A 17506-nucleotide genomic window follows, 5' to 3' on the forward strand; every position below is an offset into this window, starting at 1 on the left:
TGAGAGGGCTTATGGCTGAGTTCACTTTGGCTGTTTTGATAGCCTGGGCTGTTTTTGGAGCCTTTACACATGACACTTTAGTTAAATCTGGTCCTCATTTGTCTTTTCAACTAACAAGGTATTGAGTGTAAATACTATTTTACCCACACTTATTATAAGATGCCATTCACTACAGGCTTCTAAAATAGAACCAAGTTTTTTACAAACATCCAAAGTTTTTCCCTTATGGTCCCCACATGAAAAACAATTCGGATCAGGTAAACACAACGTTGTAAGCATGATCGATGAGCACTTGAATTTTTTTGACACCCGTCCCTTAAAATACCCTCAGCCCACCCTTGAAAAAGATTAAAACCCACTTTTGACAGTTGCCAAAATATTTATCATGTGCTCATTTAATGTGCTTACTTATGTTGTGCCTACTAGATCCGGTCCCTGTGAAAAATGCCTATGTTTGGTAAAAATTTGGAATGCATGCATGTGCATTCATAACACCATTATTATGACCCTTGAATGAAGCAAAGTGTAGCTTATCTGAAATAGGCATGCTCAACCATTGCCGCTTCTCTATAGTGGCCAATGTTTTAAAAAATGACCTCGAACTGTATTTATTTTGGCCAACAGTTTCTGGGTTGACGGTTTGACCATCCGATTTAAATGGACAATTGGTTTTGACAAAAAAATTAAAATAAAAAATGGCAAAAGAACTGTTGAACAAGTCGATGGTTCGACCACCCAGGTCAATGGTCATTGACTAATTCAACGATTTTTGGCAAAGGACCATGTTTGGGGTAAAACGAAACCGGTTTCTTGGATGGTTCCTAGGCCAAACGGTCTGACTGCCTGGGTCAACGGCGATTCGAAATCCGTGGTAGTGGCTCGATCAAAATGTAGAATCCCTTCTAAATGGATTCTTTATTAATTGAATTAAAGCGCATTCATGCTTTTCATGAAAAAACTATCTTACATAGACCAGTTGGATTTGGGTCGGGTCTAAGTAGAATCGAAATCGACATGACAAAAAATAATTAGGACCCAGAACCAACCAAATCTTATCGGGTATGTAATTTTAAATCCAAAACCAAATCTATTAGTTCTCAAGACAATCAGGGTTTGAAATGATGGAATATATAGTTTGGGTCAGGTTTGAATTGATTCGGGACTAGATAAAACTAGTTCTAAACTGATAATAATTAGCACAATATATCAAGAACTGGAGCTGAACCATAATCGACCCAATCGATTCAGGACCATCGGATCAGGCCCAACCCATTGACAACCCTAATCTTATAAAAACCAAAAGCTATGTGTGTGAAAAACTAAAAACCCATTGACAACCCGCCCTGTATTGGAAACATTTCCCTATGAATAATAAATACAAATATGGGAGATGTTCCCGATATGCAACGAGGACATGCTTGTGAGGTTGGTGTGAGGCGCACTCTGTGAAAAGCAAATATGGACTCATCAAACCACCGCATTCATATGAGATCACATCTATGCCCCACATGCACATTTCAGCGTGCATTGGGAACATCTCCCAAAGTTATCAATGGGAGATGTTCCCAATAAAGAGTTGGGATATGTTGTGGGGCGTCCTCTGTGGGATGCAAACGTGAAGTTATAAAAGATGGTAAAAACGGGTAAGTTACTAAGTATGTATTTGGAACCATGAGCATTTATTGATAGTTTGCAAAATCGAGAAAAACAATAATGAACCCATTTATTGACACTTAGGCACCACGAGGTGTCATTAGGCACCACATCAACAAAACAATGAATAAACCTACCCGTTGGGGGCAATGCTAAAATGAAACTTCCACCAACGATAGATGTACACATAAATCAATGGTTACTTTTATAACTGTGTATAGATTCACATAAATGCATAATGAGGAAAATGATGAAGTGACACCTACGTGACAACATTTATTCAATAAAAGTCTATGGTTCCAAATACACGCTAAAACACTGCTATAAATTCACTAAAACCTACAATATTATTTATGTTTTATTAAAATATCCTTATAATTTGTAATCAATTTATTTTATTGACCTTTCACAAAACCACAAGGTAGATTTTAATAAATCTATAAAATTACAAGGAGCGCTGTTAGTAAATGACCCTAAATAATACACCAATTCAATAAATTCAAATAATATAAAGATTTGCTAGTAATACTTAGCGAATCATGATAGCCCACCTCAGCTCTGTATACACAGGTCCCACTGCCACGTATCAAACTGATACCATGAGTGACCTTTGGCCCATTATCCTCGGGTTCCTGGGGAGATCTCATAATTTTTTATTTTTTATTTTTTGTACTTGCTGTCCTTTCTTTTCTTATGCCTGTCCCGTGGGGCCTTGAGATGGCTCACACTGACAAATCCGAGCCATTTGATTGGAATATAAAAATAAATTAACCCTTTCAAAAAACAAAAGCTAGACAGATAAAAAGGACCCTTTTTCCATGGAAAATGAAATAATGAAGCTTCAAATGTGTTTGAGAGAGAGATGGAGGTTTTCAAAATTTAAATATGAAAGAGAATGTCACTAAGCTAAAGTGTTCTCTTTTCTATCTGTCCATGTTCAGTGCAGAGGATCTTTTTGAGTTAAAGCTTGTCTTATGTCCTATGACAGAGAAACCAGGTAGCGAGGTGTCCAGAAAAAATCAGAATGAATTGAAATTTGAAACAGACTTTTGTTAATTTGGCCCACATTTACAGAATTTTTTGAATACTTGCAAATCCAAAATAATTACCATTAAACTCTGATATTTGTCAAGTGAAATTTTGATTATTTAGAAAAAAATATTCAAAACATGTTGTAATATTTTAATATTGTTATTGAAATGTTTCAAACATTCTATTGAGATTGAATAAAGAATTATAAATTTTTGGCCAAAATAAATTTGGGCAAATTGTTGAATTTGTCAAACCATTGATCTATTCAATGGTTTTTGACTATTTTTAAAAATTTTTAAATTTATTTATTAGAACAGACCATTCATTTGAACCAGACAGTCGAACTATCAACCTGAAAATCGATAGTCAGAACGGTTCCATTTCTGAATCATTTTTTAAAACGTCGGAAAAAAATCCATATTAAGACCCACCTGTACTTTATGAAATTTTGATTCTTAGAGTTGGGGGTTAGGAACTAGTTTTTTCATACAGAAAAAAAAGTATATATAAAAATTATTAAATGTACCATGCACCCTTGGCACAGCTAGGAAGGAAATGTCGAACTGTCCAAAGAATGAGAATATAAGGACGAACTCGTGAATGTATTAAACTATGTATATCACCATCATGTGATGAATAATATATTTCCTTGATTGTGGAATCTACTATTCTATTTCATTTTTTTCTTATTTCCCCTTAATTGCTTGACATAACGTCGATATTTGCATGAAAAAAAGGTCTAGGGAGTAAGATTAGGGTTTGGACTCTAATGGGGTTCTATATGGGCGATGTTAAAACTCTTTTTTTTTTTAAAGATTAGATTCTTGTGGCTACATTTGGACCGGCTTGAGGAGGATCAACCTGTAAATACTATTTTCATATTTTTAAAATTTAATAATTGTGTTATTAACCAAACGGGAAATTCCCTTAAATTAGGCAAAATCTATGATGCATCTACTGCAACACACAGCAAAAAACATGATTGGTTGATCTTGATGTTAAGTACACTTCCTTAAATGTAACGTAAATCAATGAAAATTAAGTAGACTTTAATATGATTTGTTGAAATTTGGATTTAGGTGATGTTTGACATTGATGTTGTTTTTTGAGAAAATAACGCCACATAAGTATCATATCCAAGAAAGTGGTGTTTTAAACAATACTCTCTTGTTTAGTACTGTTTTTCTAAGAATTTTGCTTGAGACCACACATTGGAAATCGAGAAAGTGTGGTTTGGAGTAATGCCAAATTCAATGATTTTTGAGAAAATAAAACATTATTGCCAATAGTGCAATGATATGACATCATCTTGGATGTTGGATAGTATAGATCAATGTTGAAAACATTACTACCACCATTGATACCAAACAAAACCAGTGCAGTTTTATCAGAAAACGCTATATGGCAGCACTAGTTCCAAATCCACATGCTCAATACCATTTTTATGAGAAAACAGTGAGACATTTCTAGCACCAATGCCAAACACCCACTATGCATCTAATAGCAATCAATGCATCATAGTTGAACTCTATAAATTAGGAGTTATCTCAAATCTCTTATATTTGATTTGAAGGAAAAAGTAGGGAAATGAAGGAAAAAGTAGAGAAACCTTTACAAATCCCCTATGTTATTTATTTTTTTCTCTCACTATCTTCATGGAGGAATTCACACCAGCCTTAAGCCTTATTATTCATGAATCATGAATCATGAATCATGAGGTATTTATTATTTGTTTGAAAAGTTTACAAAAAAGATGGATTCATTTATTTTTACCAAGGTTTTTAAGACCAGACTTAATAGGGAACCATTATGGGAACTGGTTTCGGGGTTGAATAGTCCAACCATCCGGTTCAAACGGATGAATCATTCTGACAAAAAAAAGGCAAAAAACTATTGTTCAAATTAACGATTCCATTGCCCGAATCAACAGTTCATCGACCAAATCATGGCGAAAAAGCGGTTTTGAGTGAACCAATTCCCGTTTTCCTGGTCCGACCATATGATCCGGTTCGATTTTAAAAACTATGATTTAAACCTTAAAAATACTTGGCATACTTTTATTCATATAGTGAAGATGGAGTGAAATCAGGAGCCCGAGTCAACTCGAGAATCGGCAATGTCGATTCTAAGTCTCAACCAACTTGTTAGCTGTAACTCGAGCTTTATATGCAATCCTGTGTAAAAACCAAACAAAAAATGATGAAACAAACCGAAAATCCTCAAGAACCCATTTAAGACCTTCATTGATTGGGGGATGGTCCAAGCAGAGCAGAGCAGAGCTAGCTACTGTTATTTATTTATTTTTGAAACGAAATAATGGTGATGGAGTGATGGTAGGGTAGGGACTAGGGAGTATGGAGTTGCATTTAAAAGCAAAGGTGAAAACAGACAAAGGGCGTAATCAACAACTGAAATCCGCCATGAAACCATGAATCAAAAAGGTCGAACTCCAAGTCTACCGCATTCTGACAAAAAGAAGCGGTCTTTCTAGTAAAACTGACTGCGGGGTCACGTGACCGAGTTGCTCTTTCCCCGTTCTCCATCGTTTTTTCTCGAACACCGCGCTTCACTCTTTTTGTTCTCTTCTCTTGTTCTTTTTTTTTTTTTTTATCTTTTTTCATTTTCTCCTTCCATCCCTCCCTCCTTCCGATCTACGCTGCAGAGCGTTGTAGCTTGGTGGGAGATTTTCCCCATTCGTCGGAGCTGAGTATCTTCATTTTCCCCTCATCTGTGTTAGTTTTGCATCTCTGCCTCTTGTTTCTATGGTTTTCTCTTTCCAGGATTTGATCGTTGGGTTTTTCTGGGCTGCTAATTTTTGTCTTTAATTTTTTTTTCTGTGAAATTTGACAGTTGGGTTTTCTGGGTTGCTATTTTCTTTTTTCATTTCTTCACTGGTTCGTTCTGGTTGTGAGCATTTCGATGTTTTTGTTTCTGGGTTCAGTTTGTGGCTGTGGATTGGTACATTTTCAGATTTTCTTGTATATTCGAGCTATGGAGGCCCGATAGAAGGATTTGAGTGTTTTCTGTTTCTCACTTTCTCTGTGCAGGGGATGGGTTTTATCTCCAGAAAGGTTCTTCCAGTATGTGGGAACATGTGTGTGTGCTGTCCCGCTTTGAGGTCGAGATCTCGACAGCCAACGAAGCGTTACAAGAAGTTGCTTTCTGAGATCTTCCCGAAATCCCTAGTAAGACTCTACTGACAATGATTTTCTCACCTTTGGTTCAGTGCTTCAACCATTTATTCATTTATTACATAATGATACGTTTTGCTTTGGTTATTTTAGCGGTCGAGTGAGTAATGCTGTACTTGATTATGCAATGCGAGTTGCTTATGCTCATTTTCTTGCTCGACTAATATTGTAAACATCTAATGATGAGTATTCTTTTCAAGTTCCTTGTTGGAACATGATCCAGTAAGCGTTTCACTTTTTTTCTCATCATCATCACCATTATTCATGTTTCAAGCCTCGGTGGAGTGAGGTATTTTATGCTAATTGAGGAGTCACCATAAAAGCTTGTCCTGGTGATGTAGGTTCTAGTTCTTCCTATTCCCCGACTGATATCCTTTAGTTGTATGTCTGGTTTGTAACATGTATGATTTTTTGTTGCTCGTTATGACACATTGGTAAATTCTTCCCATGTAAGAAATAGGTCTGGCATTTATCTTCAGACCAAACATTGATCTGTGAAAGCGCAAGTACTGCACCTGCTTCCACTTTCAAGAGGATCTTTTCTTTGGATGAAATTAGGCTAATGGTTAGGGGATAATTTAATATGGGTGTGAACGTCTATAAAACTGGATTGACTGTCAAGTCAAGTAGTATGTCCTTGGATGTTGAATCCCAGAAATATTTATTTTAACGTCATGTTTACTATTAGATTTGTCTTCTCAACTGTTAGTAGAATGACATTACCTCAACTTTGCAGGATGGCCCTCCAAATGAAAGGAAAATTGTTAAGTTATGTGAATATGCTTCTAGGAACCCTATACGTATACCAAAGGTATTGTTCTTTCTTACCTGTTTCCTATTTACAAGCATCATACATTTCCACCAATTTGAAGTTATTTTGTTCACTTTCAAACTTCTGTAGATTGCCAAGTACCTGGAACAGAGGATCTACAAAGAACTACGATCTGAGCACATCAAATTTGTTAATGTTATCATGGAGGCCTACAACAAGTTGCTTTGCATGTGTAAGGAGCAGATGTAAGTGCAAGGTGTTCTCTTGTTTGTTGTGATGCTTATCCTAGCTTTCCATTGTTGATTATATTAGTTATTAGTTATTACTGTTATAAAATTAGACCTGTCTTTTCCCTGTTGGGCCTATGATTTAAATCAGCTTAAAGCTGGATTTAGTCTAAATTTTTTGATCATGAAAGTTTCTGTTACTTAACTCTTAAGTATTAGCTGATTCTGCAATTTATTTTTTTCTGGTGAAACTTCTGTTGTGTTATCAGTTACTTTTCACTTTTCTGGTGTACTTGTTATTTGAGGAAATTCCCCCCCTCCCTCCCAACTGTTTGGTACATTTGACCTTCTCCAGTAGTCAGTAGGTCATTATTTGCATCTACTCTTCCTTTTTCTTGCTGTTAGAGAAGCGATTTTATTGTCAGTCCTTGGCATTGCATGAGCTTTACTAATCTTATACTTCTGCTGTGTAGGGCATACTTTGCTCTCAGCCTTCTGAATGTGGTTATTGAACTTTTGGATAACACAAAGCAAGATGTGGTGCGCATACTTGGATGTCAAATCTTGGCCAGGTTCATTTATAGTCAGGTGAGTTTGATACATACATACATGTCAAAATTTGTTAAAAAAATCGTAACGTCATAAATTTGTTAAATTTGGACAGTGTTACTGAAATTTGTTAAAAAAATCCTAACGTCATAAATTATGCTTTTCTTATGTTTTTAGAAGTTGAGAAATTGGAGGGGTTTGTACTATAACCATACTTGTCAAAATCTAGCTATGTACGACATGATTCATGAATTGGATTGTCAATCCCAAGGGCTCCAATTTGAACCTTACACCTGAAATCCTGAACCATTTTCTGAGAATATCTTACATTTTGTTTCGCAATTCTTACAATATATATGCTTCATACAATTGAATTGATTCTATCAAGCCATAGTTCTCTACTTTGTTATTCCTTTATTTTTCAAGATTTCTTCCACTGGGCTTTTGTTTTAAAACCCTTGCTACAGTAAGATTTATTCAGGTAACCTAAGATCTATTTAGAAACCTCGTTGCATTTATTTTCCATCATATGTTGGTTCAAAAGCCATTATGTATGGATTAACTGACATTAAAATTAAACTTGATTATATCACTTTGTGCTTCCAATGTGCAAGTGGTAAATTCTGTTATGTTAAATACATGCATGGTAGATGTGGGCTAGAAATGGGGTAAAATCACATTTGTATTTACATATTTATTTATTTTTGACAAATTTCCAAGATATGGAAAATTGGAAATAGTCTTACACTTATACAATGCAATTTATGATTCAATCATATTTGATCTTCTCACTGATTTAAAATATGATTACTTGCATAACTGTTCATATCTTTGCTACCTCTTACCTCATTATATCATGTGATATCTGGCTTTTATTCTGATTTCATGCATGAACAGGCGGATAGTACTTACACACACAATATTGAAGGCTTGGTTCATAAAGTATGTTCTTTGGCTTGCGAGTCTGGTAAAGAACGAAGCAAGCAATGTTTGCGAGCATCAAGTTTGCAGTGCCTTTCATCTATGGTATGAAGCTTAAACAGATTTTTTTTCCTCTGAATTGGCATTCAAATTGCTATCTCTATAAATTCCCCCCCTCTGTTTTAATGCTGTAACCGAGTTGGCTAATTCTTATTGCTGCAGATGTGGTTCATGGGAGAATTTTCACATGTTTTTGATGATTTTGATGAGGTAGATGCTATGAACCCTTTTTAAATCGTTCTATCATTGACTTGTGCATATTATATGCCTACAAACTCTTTAATTACCCTTTAGGTGAATGTCCATATTAGGTTAGGCACTATTAAACTAATTGGTGGTTGTTATAACTTATAAAGAATGACTAGGGCCATTCTTTTTATGAAGTTATGTCAGAAACTATAACATTTCAGACATGTCTTGGCACTTTTATTTAGAGAAATGGGTTTGCCAATCCACCATATTTTCATTTTATCATATCTTATATTTATCATGTCCATAATATTTAAAGCTAATATTAATTATGCTTACCAACAAATCTGTTACACTGCTGGTATAATTATTCCAAAAAGTTGTCCTAAATATTTTTTACCATTAACAATGGAACTTTTTTGAAAGAGGTAATAAAAATAAATGAATAATACAACACTACTATCTAAAAATGCTCAGCAATGTAGGATAGAAAACAACTCAATGGCCTTTGGCTGACAGCACAATATGGTTCAAGTATAAAACAATTACAGATTTTTCCCCGGCCCTGAAATTCCCCCTTAATGCTCTCTTGTTGACCTCCATTCTTGCTACACCATCCACTAGACTGCTAACAGACTTGGGAATCCTGCTGAATGTGCTGTTCAGATTGATAGATAAAGCTATTTCTTCTCTAATCTGGGATCCAAGACACCAAGAAAGGAACCAACCGATCACAACTTGGCAAATCTCCTTCAATGGCCAAACAACTCCTGTCTCTCTCCCTTGCAAATCTTAGTCCTTGAAAAAGTGCTAACAATTGCACCCTTAAAGAGTTCCTGTTCCAACGGGACCTACATGGCTTAGCAACATGTTGCCATTGTGATTCCTGAAAACTCCTATACCTGATTGTGCTGGATTCATCAGAGTTCTGCCCTTCAAATTTCTTTTAAATGTGTCCTTGGTGCTACCCGTTGCTTTGAACTGACTAGTCTTTGAGGAGGTAAGCTAGAAACCACAAACCACCTTCATAGGATCGAATCAATACAGTTGTCCTCAACACATAAAAAATGTATGAAATTGCCAATATTTAGGTTTTCTGAAGCCAATTTGTTTTGTACCTTGTGTCTCACAACAATACACTTTTCTATTTGTGCAACATAAATACAACAATTTTTGGACCTTAGTAAGTTATCACATTCAACTGTTTCACAGAAACTACCCTGTGGAGTCTGACAATTCTATATGCTAAATTATGTTTTCAGTTGAAGAATAATTATTTACAGCTCTTAAAAGTTGGTCATATTTTGTAATAATGTTATTAACTGCTTTTGGTTTATGGATACCCAGATTGTGCATGCAATATTGGATAACTATGACCCAGATATGCATCTTGAGGGTGACAATGAAAGAGGGGAGCTGCAACATAATTGGGTTGATGAAGTAGTTAGGTGTGAAGCAGGTGTTGGTGGTGATCTAAGCCCAAATCACATTATCAGGCCACGGCCAGAGAAAAAGGATTTCTCTCTATTGACAAGGTGGTAATAAAGAGCCAAAACTTGGATCTTTAAACTGGAATTTTCATTTGCCATATTTTTGCAATTTTGATTATTTTTTCATAAAAAACTATTTATTTTGGATGTTTTCCTTCAGGAGAAGATATTTGGTCTATAGCTAACATGGTGCTATTTTCCCTATAGAGAAGAGATTGAGACTCCAAAGATTTGGGCACAAATTTGTATTCAGAGAGTGGTTGAACTGGCCAAGGAGAGTACAACAATGCGCCGGGTTTTGGATCCAATGTTCATTTACTTTGACACTAAAAGAAAGTGGGTTCTTCGCCAGGGGTTATCTGTGGTTGTTCTATCTGATATGTGTTATTTTGCTGAAAATCCAGGTATGGTATCATTCCCAAAACCTACCTTTTCAGCTAATACTTTGTTAGTGTTATTGTTGATCTTCTTCTGCTTAATCTCCATCCATGAATTCTTGCTGATTTTTTTTGTCATGCTATACTGCTTAAGTGCTTATTTATATAATACATTCACACCATCTGCTTTTTTGGTCCTTTTGATCTCCTTTCTTGTGTTTTCCCTAACTTACATACTGTAAATATATTGTTTGCCGTACCTATTCTAGGTAATTAATGTATTGCGTCTTAATCAATCAATATCTACTCTATGAATCCCTATGTGGTTATAAGATTGCACAATGTGACTATTTCTAGATGTTAGTAATAAATTAATAATAATAATGTATTTCCTTGTACAGCCATACAACAGTATGCCCTTAAAAACTAGTTTCTATATTGTATGTTTAGGTTGCTATTGACTGTGGTTCATCTTGGATTTTTTGTTTTAGAAATATCAGTTTTTTTGGGTTCCAATCGTATCCTGTCTATCCAACTAACCTCATCCCCACTATTGGGGCTTGGCTACATGAGTCATGCTTCAACATTTTTGTTCTGTGTCATTTCTTCTATTAAATAATTTACTTTCGATGCTTTTTTTCCTTCAATGATTCCACTTACGGCTGTTTTGATCTTCTTCTTGTCCTTCAATGTGCCCTCAACTTGCATTAACTGGTAACTGGTTAAGCCATCAGTCTAAAATGATTTGAGCTACCCTTATCTTTCCACCTATGGACTATCCATGTGTCCCCACTCAGGGCTTTCTGTGAATTGAGCTGATCTGACTTTGCAAATGGTCTTCATTGCACATGTGAAACCATCACAATCAACTTCCCCAGATATTACAACCTTTTGGGCTGGCTGCCTTTTGTTCTCACCTAGGGTTTCACCAAGGAACTAAATGTACATTATGTAATAGAAGTCTCTGAAAGAAAAACTATTAGCTTTACTAGTTATTAAAATTTGCTCAATATTTGGCTGGACAGGTTTACAAGTTCAAGGATACCGGCAAGTGGTAGTATGATGAAAAAATATTACAACCTGTTTTTTTTACATATTGTCCTTGGGGACAGTTGGATGGAAGTCTCTGAAAGCAAAACTATTAGCTTTACTAGTTATTAAAATTTGCTCAATATTTGGCTGGACAGGTTTACAAGTTCAAGGATACCGGCAAGTGGTAGTATGATGAAAAAATATTACAACCTGCTTTTTTTACATATTGTCCTTGGTCGTTAGTTAATGATTTACTTGTTTGTGCTCCCACTTGTATGAAAACCTCTCTCTCTCTCTCTCTCACACACACACACACTTATATTCTGTCTTTGTGACTCATCTTTAAGCTTCAAATTAAAAGTTATTTCTATTTTACTAGAATTTAATTACACCAGCTCTAGTCTCTTCAATTAAACTTGTGATAAACAAATAACATATAGCACATCCATAATTACTGTATAAAAGAATTAGTTATGTTCTTTTCTGAAATCCACAGAATCCAATATGTTCTATGAACTCTTAACATTTTTGTTCTGAAAGTGGATTTTCTTTCCAATAATTACTTCTATGGTTTATTTGGTTTCACAAAAGATATCTTTAGGAAGATCAAAATGATCTTATATGCATTTGGCTATATTTTCTTTTGCCTACTTTCAGGAAGTGAGCAATTGATTCTAGCTTCTGTCATCCGGCATCTGGACCACAAGAATGTTTCTCATGATCTCCAAGTTAAATCTGATATTATTCAGATTGCTGCTACTTTGGCTCGACAAATCAGGACACAGACTATGGTTGCTGAAATTGGAATTATCAGTGATCTCTGTAGACATTTGAGGAAAAGCCTACAAGCCAAGGCTGAATTGGTTGGACAGCAAGAGGCGAACTTGAATATTTCACTTCAAAACTCTATTGAAGATTGCTTATTAGAAATTGCCAAAGGGGTAAGTCATATGCTTGTTCATTCCATGAAGTTCTTTATCAGCTTTTCTAGCTTAATTTATAGAAGTTTTTGTTATAGCAATGAATCTATCTTGAGCTGTCTTCAATTAGATTGGGGATGCTCGGCCACTGTTTGACATGATGGCTATAGCATTGGAGAAGCTTCCACCTGTGGGAGTTGTTGCAAGGGCTACCATTGGATCACTGCTGATTCTAGCTCATATAATATCTTTGGCATCTACAACCTTGCAACTACAGCAGGTGAGAATGAGTTTCATTACCTTATGAAACATTTCAGTGGATTTATTATCAATTTTTTTCTGTTTATCAAAAAAGACTTTGGTCTAAAAATGATTCAAGTTGTTCATCTTTGCATACTTAACTCTTTCATGAATCAACTGGCACTAGTTTCTTTTGACTGCAGCAATGTTTTCTAATATGTTATTTTGACTATTTGTAGACCTTTCCAGATGCACTTCTACTCCAACTTTTGAAAACTATGGTGCATCCTGATACTGAAGCACGTGTTGGAGCTCACCAAATTTTTGCTACTCTCCTTGTCCCAACATCTAACCATCCTAAACATGAAATAGCTACTGTTCGATCTGGGTATCCATATGAACCCAAGAGGTGGCAGTCCAAAACTGCATTTGCATTTGCCTCAACTACTGCTTTACTTGAAAGGCTTCGTAGGGAAAAGGATGGCATGAAATTCGAAAAGCACAGGAATTCCTTGGAAGATTCCAAGGATAGAGAACCTGCGGAAGAAGATTGGAAACAGGGGTGGACCCGCAAAAACTCACCAAACTTTTACAAACTAAATTGTTACAGAACATCTGGGTCAGCTTGCTTTCCTGAGGCAGTAAGTATCTTTCTTTTTCGTGAATGCATTAGTTATATTTTCTTGAATGTAACATATCAAAAAAAAAAAAAATCTTGGATGTATCTTTACATATTCTTCTGCCATATTGTTTTATTACTTATTTCTTTTATTGCTCATATGCTGATCTTCTTCAGGAACCAAATATTGTGAAATTAAGTGAGGATCAAACAGCTCAGTTGCTTTCTGCATTTTGGTTGCAAGCCAATCTTCCAGATAATTTGCCATCAAACTTTGAAGCTATTGCTCATTCCTTCTGCTTGACACTTATCTGCTCACACCTTAAGGTGAGAGTTCACAAAGATGCACTCTACACATAAAAAGCACTTGGTTAATTCTTGTGGTTGCAAGCCAATATTATAGATAATTCGGTATGATTGTAATGATGATTAACTTTTCAGGGGCTTGCATTAATGACAGTTAACATTATTCCCTTGGTAAATCTTTTGTGGAATATTATGATCAAAACTATTGAATCTTTCATGCTAGAGGGTTCAAGTATTTAGACCTGTCCTTTGTCATATGGTGTCTTTAAACACTCTATCTTGTGATGTTGCAGAATTCCAATCACAACATTGCTGTACGTTTCTTTCAGCTTCCTCTCTCTCTTAGAAACATATCCTTGGACCCATGTAATGGTAAGAGAGCAGATAATCTTGTATGACAAAATCTTTGAGGTTTGAATACATGGTAATGTTATCAATGTCAACTTGGCAGGAATGTTGCCAGTGTCATGCCAGAGGTCTCTTTTTGTACTAGCAACAGCTATTTTGATGTTTGCAGCAAAAATTTATCATATCTCTGATCTGAACGACCTGCTTAAATCATCAGTTCCTAACGATGTAAGATTGTCTTTTCTTCTGTGATAAAATTTCTGCTTTGCTCTCTAAACTGAACCACACATCAGGCACATGCCAGGGGTTTTGCCTACTGAATGGTATTGCAGTTTCCGTGGAAAATCTCCCGAACCAAAGATTTGTTGGTTGATTGGTTCTCAAATATCTTCCTTACCTATTTATCAAAAAGAAAAAAAAAATCTTCCTTACCTACTTATTTTTTTTGTCATGCTGGCCCACATGTCCTCAAGTATCATATTTGAGCGACCTTTGATGACTGATTTTATGTGCTTTATTATCATGTTCTTATAGAAGTACTTGGCTGAATATTTCCTACAAATCAGGTTGATCCATTCTTGAGCATTGGTGATGACTTGCAATTATATACAAGGCCTCAGGCCGATTTGAGAGAATATGGATCTGCTACTGATTATCAAGGTGCTATGACCTTGCTTGCCAAGTTGAGGGAGGAATCTTGTGAACCTAACAAGACCATACAGGACATCTTAGTCCAAAGCCTTTCTAATGTAACTGAGGTAACATCTTATTGATAAACTGAGTTTATGATAACCTTTTCTCTATGTATATTATGTATTATGCACGCTTGTGTGCCTGTGCCTGTACTTAGTAACTTCCAGTACTCACCTTTTTTTTTTTTTGGTTTCATTAGCTGGACATGGATGACCTGGCCAGGCAATTGTCAGAGGTCTTCACCCCTGATGATGTATTCATGTTTGCTCCACAATCTGCACTTGGCTTGTGCCACCTTCGAACAATTTGTCTAAAGAAGGAATCACATCCAGATGGGGTATGCTATGCTATCTTATGCTTTGAGGTGGTTTGGTTCTTTTCTTTTTCTTTATTTTTTCTTTTGTATTCTCCTACAGCCTTAATGGAGGTGGGTTATCAGTTGGTACTACATTGAATTCATCTTTTTCTAAAATGATCTACTACCAAGTTACTCAACACTGACTTCTGGATAAAGATTAGGACTGCAATTCAAGTCCTAGTCATGTGCTTGGTGGGACATTGAAGAAGTTCATGCTTGAACCTGTCCATGCATGTTAAACTTTATGGGCTTTGTTAAACTTGCAGGAACCAACATCTTCAAGCGAAGATGATGCACTAAGTGATTCATCCAACCGCTCTGGTGTCATCCCAAGAACTCCTACTTCTCCATCCTTGTCTCATATTATCAGTGTTGGGCAGCTTGTAGAATCGGTAAGTTCTTTATTCTCCTCTTTCAGATATATGGATCTACAAAGATACCTGTCTTTGCATTCTTGTGGATTCATGCGTCCTTATAACTTGTCATTATGTGAGTTGTGGGTTCAGGCACTGGAGGTAGCTGGCCAGGTGGCAGGTACATCAGTATCAACCTCACCCCTTCCGTATAGTGCCATGGCAAGCCAATGTGAGGCCCTAGGCACAGGAACAAGGAAGAAGCTGTCTAGTTGGTTAGCCCATGAAACACCTCTGCCAAGAGCAGGCGAGGTCTTTTCAGCTTTTCCTTCAGATGGGCAATCGGCCATTAGAAATGTGAGTAACTCCATTAGCCAAGATGGGTGTATTAGACTACGATTTACTGCCAACACTTAGTTTTGTTTTTCTTGTGACAATCATTTTTGCTTCATTGTTCATGCAGATAACCATTGAGAATGGTGGATATGTTCAAGGTATCCTGTCAACTGAACAATGGTCGTCTATGAGGTTGCCTCCCGCCAGCCCATTTGATAATTTCCTCAAAGCAGCTGGTTGTTAGGGAAAACCGAAAGCTACATCCTCCCCTCCCCCTCTCTCTCTCTCTCATAGAATTCTGTATGTATGCTTATGAATGTTGTGTATGGGTAACATGTAAAATCATAGGAAATTATTAGGATGGTATGATAGGGCGATGTCCTCCTGTATGCTTTGTCATGTGAGTTTAGGTGTTAAGTTGTTAACTTTTACTTGCATTTGCACGCACAAGCACATTTCCAATCTTACTCAAAAATGGCAGCTCACTTAAGGGGTGTTCAACAACATTGTTTTGTTTATTCCATGGTTGCTTCAAATCTTTAGAATTTAGTGTCCGTTATAGGGTCTGGAATCGGAATCAGAATGGTCCATTCTGATTTCAACTGTTTGGTTGGGGGAATTGAAATCTGATTCCCATTTTTGGTGGAATGACTTTCCTCCCTCCCATTTGAGGGAATAGATATTCTCCCCCTCATGGGATTGAATTTCATTCCAACTGATTCTTTCTGATTCCGATTCTGAATGCAAACCAAATGGCCATATCTTTTTCTAGGTAATCACATTCTGCATATTTTTATCTATATACGAAGTTACCAATCCTAACCATTCCATGGCACATGTGAGTGGAAGGATGAATTACTCCAAATTGATAAAATTGGGTTGAGGAAGGATGGGATTCAAACCATTTTGCTCTCCCCATAAAGAAAACCCATTTTCTATTGTTTGGATGTTGAGAAAATTAGACTGTTAAAATAGCTTTGGTCCATTTACACTATCTTGGGCTTAAGCTTCAGACCAGGCCCATTTAAATTTTGGCAAAAATTAAGCCCGAACCCAGCCCATGAGCAGGTCCATGGGTTATGCAATTTTATAATACGCATGGATTATGGTGGTAAAACAAAGGTTCAGTTTGGAAAGATTGAATATGTACAGTGCAAATTTGTATGTATACTCCTTCCAAACTGAGCCTAGAGGCAAGTGATGTGCTGGCGAATCTTGGTTAATTTAAAAAATGCGTCGCTGACAAAATCTCAGATACAAATTATAAACACAAAGAACTATACTTGAGTGGTTCGTGTGGTGCGAATTATAGAAATATGATTAGAAAATATTACGCAACACTTAAAACAAGATTTCTGGGTATTTTCGAGAAAATTGAGTCCAGGAAAATAAGATAGTCAAAATTATGCATTAAATTTCTGAGTATTTTGAAATTTGAATGTTGAATTTGGTTAAAATTATGCATTACAATTCCTAAAGTAGCCTTTCAAATTCAACATTCTTATAATCAAGATTTCTCCGCAAAGGGCATTTTGGGTAAAAAACGTAAGAATGTTGTTAGGTCTAATGTTTGAAGTTTTTCTGTTTTTGTAGATATGCTTGATGCAATTTGGTGGTTGCATCTCGAGTTATGTTGTGTTGGATTTTAATCTCATAAGAGATTAAATTCAATGGGTTTGATTAGTCAGTTATATATGAGAAATTGCATCTGCATACTTGAATGAAAAATTAACTTTTCTTTTGCAAAACTTAGTTTTGAACTTGTCTTACATTGGAAAATTATAAGCTTTGTTTTTAATATTTTAATAGGAGCTTTGTTTTTAATATTCAATGGGTTTGG

At 36.0% G+C, this 17506-nt stretch overlaps 1 protein-coding gene across 3 annotated transcripts; it reads left to right on the forward strand.

Moving 5' to 3' along the window:
• Nucleotides 1-4946: 4946 nt before the first annotated feature.
• Nucleotides 4947-16170, forward strand: LOC148861292 (protein SEMI-ROLLED LEAF 2-like). 3 transcript variants are annotated; one of them, XM_088983917.1, is made up of 20 exons: nt 4947-5126; nt 5733-5870; nt 6613-6687; nt 6778-6893; nt 7349-7463; nt 8322-8450; nt 8568-8615; nt 9942-10129; nt 10292-10488; nt 12151-12434; nt 12544-12693; nt 12893-13294; nt 13450-13599; nt 13872-13950; nt 14030-14154; nt 14493-14684; nt 14819-14956; nt 15244-15369; nt 15484-15687; nt 15794-16170. In XM_088983917.1, exons 2-20 carry the CDS (start codon nt 5736-5738, stop codon nt 15908-15910), a joined length of 2970 nt encoding a protein of 989 aa, XP_088840043.1. In that variant the 5' UTR covers nt 4947-5126; nt 5733-5735; the 3' UTR covers nt 15911-16170. The 3 variants fall into 3 exon arrangements, with proteins under 3 accessions (XP_088840043.1, XP_088840042.1, XP_088840044.1); XM_088983916.1 differs by having other exon boundaries at nt 5080-5417; XM_088983918.1 differs by lacking the exon at nt 4947-5126 and adding an exon at nt 5268-5392.
• The last annotated feature ends 1336 nt before the right edge of the window (nt 16171-17506 follow it).

The sequence above is a fragment of the Nelumbo lutea genome, chromosome 4 (assembly GCF_056320005.1).
Source record: "Nelumbo lutea isolate HS-2025 chromosome 4, American lotus-T2T, whole genome shotgun sequence".
NCBI lineage: Eukaryota > Viridiplantae > Streptophyta > Magnoliopsida > Proteales > Nelumbonaceae > Nelumbo > Nelumbo lutea.

What these genes read in the sequence shown, in the direction of transcription:
- LOC148861292 (XM_088983917.1), top strand. Translation starts at nt 5,736, where the DNA reads ATGGGTTTTATCTCCAGAAAGGTTCTTCCAGTATGTGGGAACATGTGT. An exon ending in TGCAGTGCCTTTCATCTATG is followed by an intron (nt 8,451 to 8,567) that starts GTATGAAGCTTA and finishes TTATTGCTGCAG; the next exon opens with ATGTGGTTCATGGGAGAATT. An exon ending in CAGCTTGCTTTCCTGAGGCA is followed by an intron (nt 13,295 to 13,449) that starts GTAAGTATCTTT and finishes GATCTTCTTCAG; the next exon opens with GAACCAAATATTGTGAAATT.